This window comes from Watersipora subatra, chromosome 3 (assembly GCF_963576615.1).
Source record: "Watersipora subatra chromosome 3, tzWatSuba1.1, whole genome shotgun sequence".
NCBI lineage: Eukaryota > Metazoa > Bryozoa > Gymnolaemata > Cheilostomatida > Watersiporidae > Watersipora > Watersipora subatra.
The window spans coordinates 63,249,649-63,259,418 of record NC_088710.1 but is presented as its reverse complement, the minus strand read 5'-3'; the positions used below and the strand labels follow the sequence as shown (position 1 = coordinate 63,259,418).

Below are 9,770 nucleotides of genomic sequence, written 5' to 3'. Positions count from 1 at the left end.
AAAAAATGTAATTCAATTAAATAATATTATACCAATATAATAAAAATATACCAATATATATAAAAACCGAGATAAGACATATCATGTTTTGGTATTGAAAAAGCGTCATGAACAGTGTCAGGGGTATTAACCAGAGATTCTTGTTCCCTTTGTTGTAGTCGCCTCAGTATGAACTCAACACATCAGAATTGACTAGTGTACTAAGTAGAAATCCAAGCTCCCTCTGGTATAGCCGCCTCAATATCAGCACGACACATCGGACACCTCTTGTTAGAATTAAGCCACCGATCGACACAGTCTCGATGGAAAAGATGAAGACAAGGTAGTCGTCTACAAGAACATTGGGATAACCTATGTATTTGTAGATCAACGTTCATTCTTAAAGAGAGACGATGTACATTATAATCAATGATTAATTAAAGATTATCAAAAATCTATGTTTCCTTGTACACGGGTGTTTTTAATGAGCAGTTGCTAATCAGCAACTCATGGCTGTCCAATAAGACACAATCATCAATAGGCCTTTCAATGAAATTTGACTGTTACAAAGTTAATTAATTTGGGGAAAATTATTAACAAAAAAGCCCTTTTTTGTAATCCTGTGTAATATATTCTAATAATTTGGTAAATTGACACTTGAGTAGTGAGATATATCAGTTACAAATGCAAAGCTAGCTGAAGGACTTTATGCAAATGACAGTGCATTATTACCAGGCCATGTTCTGCATGTAGTTCAAAGCCTTAGCAAAACTTTATATATAATGACTCAATATTGAAACTAAACATAAATACTAAACACAAATAAGTATTCGATACTAAGCATAGAAAATAAAAACAACTGCATGTCAGCTGCAAATCTTTAAGATTATGTAATTTGAATCATATAAAATGATAATTAAAATTTTAATCTTTTGTGTTTGATCTTTTATTAGTGTAATTCGAAAGTTTTAAATTGAGTGAATTACTAATTCGTGAAATACTGAGGGCATTTCATACAGGTGTAGAAATTAAAAATGTCTGCTGGCAGGAGATTAGTTTCTAATAACATACAGGTTACACAGTCAATATAATTTGTTAATATGATTTAGGATCCTGTTTGTATATATTAGACTAGACTTCAAAGTGTTTAATAGTGACCACAAATCTGTAAGGTATTGTAGTGACAGAAGTCTGTCCAGCGTGGAAAGTAACTTACCGAACATGTTCACCTGTATTGTATTCACTGATACAGATAGTACACTTGTCGTCTAAGCGGCCCTCATCACTGTCACTAGCGACCCTCTGGCTGTATCGATGAGCGAACGTCGTACGATCGATCGTCTCCTGTGAGGCACCTATATTGCTGTCATTGGTCGTCTGGTGAGGGTGGGTTGGAGCGTGGTGAAAGGGCTGCTGGTGTTGAAGTTGGTAAACGTACAGAAAGCCCATCAGATGATTGTGAGTCTGACCTTGCTGAACTGGCTGGTAGACCTGAGGCTAAATTGATAAAATAGTGATATAAAAGGTGATTGTGGTTTGTGTTTTTGTGTTTTACAAGACAGTTACAGGTTTTCAACTCATCTCATTTACGTGATATGAACAGATTGTATAATACTTTTAAATACAAGTTTGAAAATACCATTGCTAGCGTCTTTAACAGTCATCTACGTAATAATCGCTCTTTTAGTAAAAAAGGGATTTGAACTGCTATTGTATATATCAAACCATTTACATGATTTAAATGGTCAACTGTTGGCCTTTTTTCTTTTTATATTTTATGATTCTCGTACGACATAATTTGAAAACAATTTTTCTTTTCAATAAAAATATTGCCAATAAAGTAATATATAGATGGTGACCAGTGAATAAAATTAAATTCATGAGTAAACATACAATTGCAACAGAGTAATATGGTCTAGTTAGGTAACTAACAAAAGAGAGAGGGTTGTACTGCTTACAGCATGGTTGATAATAATATGCGGCTGTCCAACATTGTAGTAGCCAATAGGAGGAGTGCTTTCAGCTGTGGAATTGTGGTTTGGATTGTCGAATACTGTCTGCCTCGGTGTGAAAGATGGTCTTGGAACTGAGGTCCTGTTTGAGATACTGTTAATCATGAAATTGTGACAATGAAAGGGTAAAGTTGAAAGGCCATGTACCAAATAAGATTAAATTATTGAAGTCGCTACATACCAGGGCTCTGAATGATCAACATGGTTTTGGCTATAATTCAAAGACTCTGTAGGTAAGCTTTCCAGGTATCTATGCTGATTTGGCGAGGTCTGCGGAGTCTCTCCTCTGTATATCACACATAAAAATTGTTGCAGAAGTAAGGCAAACGCAGTTGGTAACATAATAAATACAGTCAAACTCATAACATAATAAACTTCATGAGACCGAGCGAAAGTGTTTGAGTTATAAGAGTGTCCAAGTTATCAGAGTACTGTCACAAATGCATATATTTAACAGAAGATACATGTACATATACAAACTATGTATAAAGCAAAATCATATAGATTGCTTGTTGCAAGTTATAGGGCCTCTCATGTAAAGTTTCAAAAGTATTTATCAGAAAGTAAAGATATTTTTCTATCACTTGGGATTTGTATGTTGCTTTAGGTGATGTACTGCCATGAGGTTTTCAGATTAAACTTGGCAACACTGAATCGCCGTTGAAACACTCAGAAAAATAGATCCATCTTTTTTTTTTGAGCGTTTTAACAGAGATCAATTTTGCCAATTTTAATCTTAAAACGTTTTGGCAGTCACATCACTTAAAACTACAAACAAATCTTAGCTGATAAAAAAATATTTTTAATTTTCGGATAATTTTAAAACTTCACACGAGTAAACATTTACGACCAATCCAAAAGTGCATGCTTTACATCTGATCAGTTGTTTCATTTAGAAAACTTATCGAGTGTAGCCTGTGAAAAGGTGTTTTACCTTTATGTATCCGCACATAATCACTCTTACAATATGCATTTTGCATGTTGTGTCAATCTTTATTAAATTTTTATCGCTAATACTTTGTAACATTTTTAGTTTGGCTGTAACTTAGCTGACATGTTAGTGAACCCATTAATCAGGCTTTATAAGGTATCCTAATCGGTTCCATTATACGGTACAGGGGAAATATATGTACACTATATACATATATGGAGCGCCTTACTCGCTAGGAAGGCAGAGTAGCCGTAGCTCCCCGACTAATGTAATATCCTTCAGACTATAACAAACCAAAGTTTATTTTAAGTTTGTTCCTTGGGCAAAAAAACTGTTTGAGTTAGCCATGTTAAGTTCGAGTTATCTCAAGCAATTTATCATTGTGTACGAGAAGAAATCCGTTCGAGTTAACAATGTGTTTGAAATATCCGTGGTCGAGTTATCCATGTTTGACTATAGTAGGTGCTGTCAGTACTATGTGTGAGCCTCAATAAAATAAAAGATAAAAAACTCAATATGGAAACAGTCAGCCATGTATCTAGTTTTACTACTCTAACTTAGCACACCCAACTGCATGAAAGATAACTACATGTACTTGGCTGTTAAACTCTAAATTAGAGTCTGGGTGAAAAGATAAAACTATTTTATTCAAGTTATTCAAAACTAAACTCGAATAGTGAGTCTTCAACTCACATCCATGAATCACATTATCTAAGGGTTTTTAGATTAGCCTGGCCCTCACCTTGTAGGTACACCTGCCCGGGTGTAGGAATGATCAGTTTCACGTGGAGATCGATTATGAGGATGATGAGGATTTTCATGCCTCTGCCTCCTTGTATCAAGGCTATGCCATGATCTCTCGCTACTGTTTCTTGGACTCTCATCAGGTTCATATGTACCCTCGTACTGAACAGGGTGGCATGGTCTGATGCACTCTCTCGGCGCGGGTAATGGTTCCTAAAAGTACATATTACTCCATTTCAACAAGTACGAAACTGTGAAAAGCAGTCAACTACAGTGACAGGAACTCTTGGAGTTGTGAAAGCTCACTAGTAAATACAGCGCATTGACAAGTAGAAACACAGACAACAGTATAACAGATGGAAGTAGGCCTACATACTCTAGGTTGGGCAGCATGAGAAGAGGAGTGGGGAGTAGTTATACGGTGACTCTGGTCATCCATGGTGTGAGTTTCAGTAGGTTTCCTGGCAGCATGTTGCTGCTACAATTAGAGCCATTTTCTATGTCACTTAACCAGTTGAAAGCAAAGACGAAAATGATGACAAGGAGACATTTAAATAACTTACCCATGTGGAAGAATGAGACATGAGAAATTGTTCAGCAAGCCGTCTTTGTGTACCAGGACTGCGTCGTTGATTTTGTTCTCCATTTTCATAAGGTGACTCTGCAATAGACATATTAACGTATGGTGCATCGAGATACACATATATTTTAGCATCCAGACATTCATGGAAGCCATGTTGGTTAAAAGTACCTTCTAATGCACATGTGTCAAACTCATGGCCGCGGGCCACATCCAGCCGCCTTGCAATCTTATCTGGCCCGCAAAATCATTTTACATTCATGGCCCATTGATATGAAGCGCTGATGACATAATACTGCACAGAACTGCATATCCAACAGTAATGCAACGCTTCACCCGCCTTGTCACTAATTCTAGCATCAATTACTTCTAGCTATTGCAAAATATATTATATTATTGCAAGAGAGCCGTTAGCCTGTTGAGCACTAACTGTCCATCCTGAGAGTCTCCACAACACAGGACATTACACTAAACGTAAATGTGTTTGTTGCTTCAGTCAAATCATATAATCAGATCAAGGTCATAAGAGCAAATAAAACTGAATCATTCACTGTAAAATGTTATTGCTGAACAGCACACATTTTATGTATATTTCCAGGTTTTTTAGCAAGTTCATATTTCCAATTTGTATAATTTTGATAGGAGATATTTTTAAGGAGAGCAAAATTTTGTTGGGATAATCAAGTTTATTTTTATATACATTGACATAGGAGCAAAGAAATTTGAGCTTTATTTTTAACAACATATTTTTATGAAAAGCAAAAACTTAAATAGTAGTTTAAAGGTTGACTTGCAACAAAATTCACATTACAGTTATTTGGTATCACAAAGTTCACCATGTCTTAGTCTGCTGTGTTGTAGGTGCAAAACATGTGGAAATGTGATTACAAGCTCTTAAAAGCTCAAAAACGAACAGCTGATCGCAGCCATCACGAAAACGTCCATAGGTTAGAATCCCTCTCAAAATGGCTAAAATGTGACGGAGTTGAACACGATGTGCTTCTGTTTACATTTTAATACAACCTCATCCATCGAGATATTTTCACAAATATACTTCACGCATTCAAAGAAACCCTGTCTATTGTTTTTACACATCTATTTCATCATCATTGTAATGCTGCCACTTTGAGCACTGATATCTCAAAACCTAGCCCAAAAATCAGTTTAGTTTTATAAACATAGCTCGAGGGAGTGCATATCATTCTCATATAAACATGGGGAGCCTGCTGGTCACCTGTGATAGTTAACAAATGCTGCAGAAATTGTTCGCACTATATAGTGGGAAATATGGGTCACATGATCTGATGGCTAGATGAATAGACGGAGCTGAAACGAAACTGTAAAATAGCGAGCATCTATATTTGATAAGGGGCTTTCCAGTAGAACCCTAAGTGTTTGTCATAAACTAGGGCTACGAGACATTTTATATAGAGCCTTTTATTGGCATTTGATTTCACGTGATAACATCATATGTCAAAACAACCACCTCGTCAAGTTGAATAAATCATCAAAATATGGGATTACAACCTACGACTACTTTTTTTAACTGTTTGTTCTTGAGCTTTTAACTCATTCGCAACCAGCCGCGAGTTAACTCACGAAATATATACGTATGGTAGTTAGGCTACCAACACGAGTTATCTCGCCTTGGAAATTTACCCATTTCATGTACAGTTATTTTTAAGTTATAAAAGAAAATTTTTAATTAGTTCGAACGAGAATTTTTTGGCCAATCAGAAAAACTTACAAATGTGCCTCAATGATATCTCTGGCAAAAGTTATAGCCAAAATACTAAACCGATGTCGACGTTCACGTAAACCGAAAATCATCGCTGCGACTTTAAATTTTATCGCTCGTGATCAATATTTTTCAACTCCATAAGTAAATATGCAAATTCATTATGAAGTATCTATCTGAATTTTGTATTATTTGAAAAAGGAGACTTGGCTGGTTATTTTAAAAATTGAATGGGTAACCTATTTTAATCCAGCTTCTTGTAGTAGTAAGTTAAATTATTGCATTTTTTAGAGAAATGACTGGTATTTGAGGCAGATCGCATGAAAATTAATCGGTTGCGAATGAGTTAAAAGCTCATTATCACATTTCCACATATTTTGCACATACGACACAGCAGAGTATGACATGACGAACCTTAAGATGCCAAATAACTGTAATGTAAATTTTGTTGCAAGTAAACCTTTACGGTTTAAGTTTGTTTCAGAATAATATTCCTGTCAGTTTTTATCCATATTTATATTAAAAAAACATTCAGTTTTAGTGTGTTAAATAAATGTTTATCCTGTTCGGCCCGCAGCCTCAAATGCGTTTTGAATTTTGGGCCTTGTACAATTGAGTTTGACATCCTTGTTAAATCTAATGCTAAAAAGCAAGCAAAAGTGTCCTTCAAATCAACAGCATGATAGTCAATGCTGGTATTTCATACAGTCATATACCTCATAGTGTATATACAAAGTTACTACACTGACTTACCTTCAGTGCTACCATAGTAACCATGGTGCAGAAAAGGATCATTCCTAGTGACTCGTCTAAAAAGGCTGTAGTAGGGAGGATGGAAACTAAAATACATGTACTCAGGAAACATTAGACTTGAGTAACTTCCAGGATGAGAAGCTGCAGACAAGACTGGATCATGATTGGGGCTGAAGATCTGCGCTGGTTGAAAAGGGTCCTGACCACTGGCTAAATCGTGGTAGGTTTGTCCCTGTGTAGAATCCTGTTGCTGCCTACAATTACACACGTTTCAGCTTGTCAGATTGAGCAAATTCTCACTTGGTCTGCGAGGTGCCAGCAGAAACCTTTAAGCCGATCTCTAATAAAACATATAAAACAGCCGAAACCTTTAAAACATCTCTAATGAATCAACAAATTAGAACAGAACACACTTTATACATATTAATGTTAAAAATGGTGGCAGAAATCCTACATTCATGGCAAGTTGATTCAGCAACCTCATTGGTCAATAGTGGCTGACTCATATGTTGTTTGTTTATGTTTTATAGCTGAAACATAAATTACTATAGCTAACATTGAGACAGTATATTTCTCATATCAGTTCAATATGACAGCTACAACAATAGTGACCAACCTTATAATCACACCATAACCCGTATTATCAACAGCTGGCAAGCCAAGCTAGAAAAGCAATAAAAAGCCACACAAACCAGTAAGCTATAACTACATTACACTAGAAATAAGCTATGAAAAGCTTGACAATAAAGACAATAATATTTCAACACTCCCACTAGGTTACTGGTTTTTTAATATCAAGTAAGTCCCATAAGATTTAGTAATTTTGTGAATCTCTCAATTGGTATAGGTTTAGTCAGGATTTCAGCTACCATACTATCAGTAGGGCAACACTCTAAACTAATCTGTTTGTTTACTACAGCTTCTCTCGTGAAGTGAAATTTGATGTCTATACGTTTTATGCGGCCATGTCCATTAGAATTTTGTGCGATTTTTTTATGGCGGCTTGATTGTCAACCATAATCTTGGTTGGTTCAGCAGACGCTCGTCAACTTGCCTCGGCTCCTCAACAATTTCATGTATAGTGTCTTTGTTAGCTTCTTGAGGTGCAGGCACAACAACGTCTACAGTGGCTACTGGTACATTACTTGATGATATCTTTATCTTGACTCCGAAGTCTGACTCATTAAATACAACATCACGTCTAACGATAACCTTTCTAGTTTGCTCATTGAGCAATTTATAAGCTTTCGACGTGATACTGTATCCAATAAAGCGTAATTTCTTCACTTTGATATTTTACTTTTGTCTCTTTTGATCTGAGATATGGGCATAGGCTGCGCATCCAAACACAAGTCAGATTCACCAAGTGTACGATTGAGCCATTCTGCCACACCATTTTTTTCTGGAGAGTAGGCTGAAGTTATTTCGTGACGAATTCCTAGTGTCTTTAAATAGCTACTAAACTCGTTTGACATATACTCGCCCCACCATCAGACCTAAGAGTACCTATCTTTTCCCCTAAAAAGTTTCTAACTAGATCATATTCTCATTGGTCAATTATCTTAACCTGTTCCGATATTTTCGATACTTTTTGATAAAATTTATTAAAACTTTGAGTAAATTAAGTCAAGTTAGTTAAACAACCTGCTTCTTGGATGTTTAACTAACTTGACTTAATTTACTAAAAGTTTTAATAAATTTTATCAAAAAGTATCGAAATTTATCTATCAATTTCAGTTGTTGTTGATGTTTGCGGTGATTTGAGTGTTAAAATGTAACAAGATTAATTAGAGAAAACCCGACCCGGCTAAAATGCTTAGAAGAAAAATATGTGCCAACATGACATCACTAGTTGCTATCGTTACTATAGATCATATCGGCTATTGTGTTCAAGTTGCAGAGTTAAGCGTCTCTATTCTGTTTTGCTACTATTATAGTCACAACAAGTTGAATCAAACAACATACCCAGCAACTCTACTGTGAGGCTCTGTCATGTGGTCCCACGTTGAACTATGAGAAACACCAGAGTTTCTCTCATGCATGGGTGATAAAGTGTCATTAGGTGAAGTCAGCAGTTGTCCTACAGTGAACTCCGCTTGTTCAGGTCGCTGTCTAGCTGATGTAGAAACCTCAGGCAGGTGCTCTTGTGATGGCTGAAAATACAACGAGATTTGCTAGAATGCAGCACAATATGTCTACTAGATGAGATTCTAGAGTTATATACAGTGAAGTAGCCTTAGCTCTTCAATCTCCTAAGAAGATACAAAAGCAGTGAGGTAGCCTTAGCTCCTCCAGCTCTTAATAAAATATTGATGGTTGAATTTGGTTAGAAATAACACGTGTAATTAACTTTACACTCCTAATCTCTGTACATCATGACAAACATCATCAGAAACAGCAGATAAAGATACAAAGGTACAATACAGCACATACAACCTAAACATCTGCTGACACAGACTCACCTCCATGTCGCCAAAGCGTGTGGCTACCTATTCGTCTGATGCAGTCAAATCAACAAGCTCTGCAACACCAGCAGGCGTTTCGATCAAATCTATTTCAACAACTGAAAAAGACCTCCGTCTCCTCCTTCACCCAGAGTTAAGTGTTACAACCAAAATGCAACAGGGGCAATTTAGAACAATGCATTGTATCTAATATGAGATCATAACCGTACCAATACACAATCTGACATCAGCAGGGTAATTTTGTACTTAGCAAAACTCGACTGCAGTCACATTGTAGTCAGAATTAAGAGCTGAGCACAAATTTAGTCTCATAAACTCATGTCATGGACAATTTCTGTATTTACATCGTATAACTACCAAAGTCTAGACCCGGCATGGGCAAACTACGGCCCGGGGGACACATGCGGCTCGTTAAACTTTTTCATCCGGCCCACCGAACTTGAAGAAATTAAATAAACTTTGTTAATGTTTTATTTTCCCTGCAATTCTAATGTGTTCCCACTAGATGGCACACTCTAGATACATTGACTTCGTTGAGGCTCCACATATTACGGTACTCCACGTTTGC

At 36.4% G+C, this 9,770-nt stretch overlaps 1 protein-coding gene across 1 annotated transcript; it reads right to left on the bottom strand.

Moving 5' to 3' along the window:
- Positions 1–200: 200 nt before the first annotated feature.
- LOC137390858 (E3 ubiquitin-protein ligase Arkadia-like) lies at positions 201–9,205 on the bottom strand. Its single transcript, XM_068077175.1, has 10 exons — positions 9,200–9,205; positions 8,703–8,890; positions 7,792–7,938; positions 6,738–6,991; positions 4,230–4,327; positions 4,043–4,144; positions 3,665–3,879; positions 1,938–2,073; positions 1,196–1,476; positions 201–330 (listed from the first exon to the last, which is right to left on the bottom strand). Exons 1-10 carry the CDS (start codon positions 9,203–9,205, stop codon positions 201–203), a joined length of 1,557 nt encoding a protein of 518 aa, XP_067933276.1.
- Positions 9,206–9,770: the final 565 nt, after the last annotated feature.

What these genes read in the sequence shown, in the direction of transcription:
- LOC137390858 (XM_068077175.1), bottom strand. An exon ending in TGTCTCATTCTTCCACATGG is followed by an intron (nt 4,145 to 4,229) that starts GTAAGTTATTTA and finishes CTCTAATTGTAG; the next exon opens with CAGCAACATGCTGCCAGGAA. An exon ending in CGGGCAGGTGTACCTACAAG is followed by an intron (nt 2,074 to 3,664) that starts GTGAGGGCCAGG and finishes TATCTCAAACAG; the next exon opens with GACCTCAGTTCCAAGACCAT.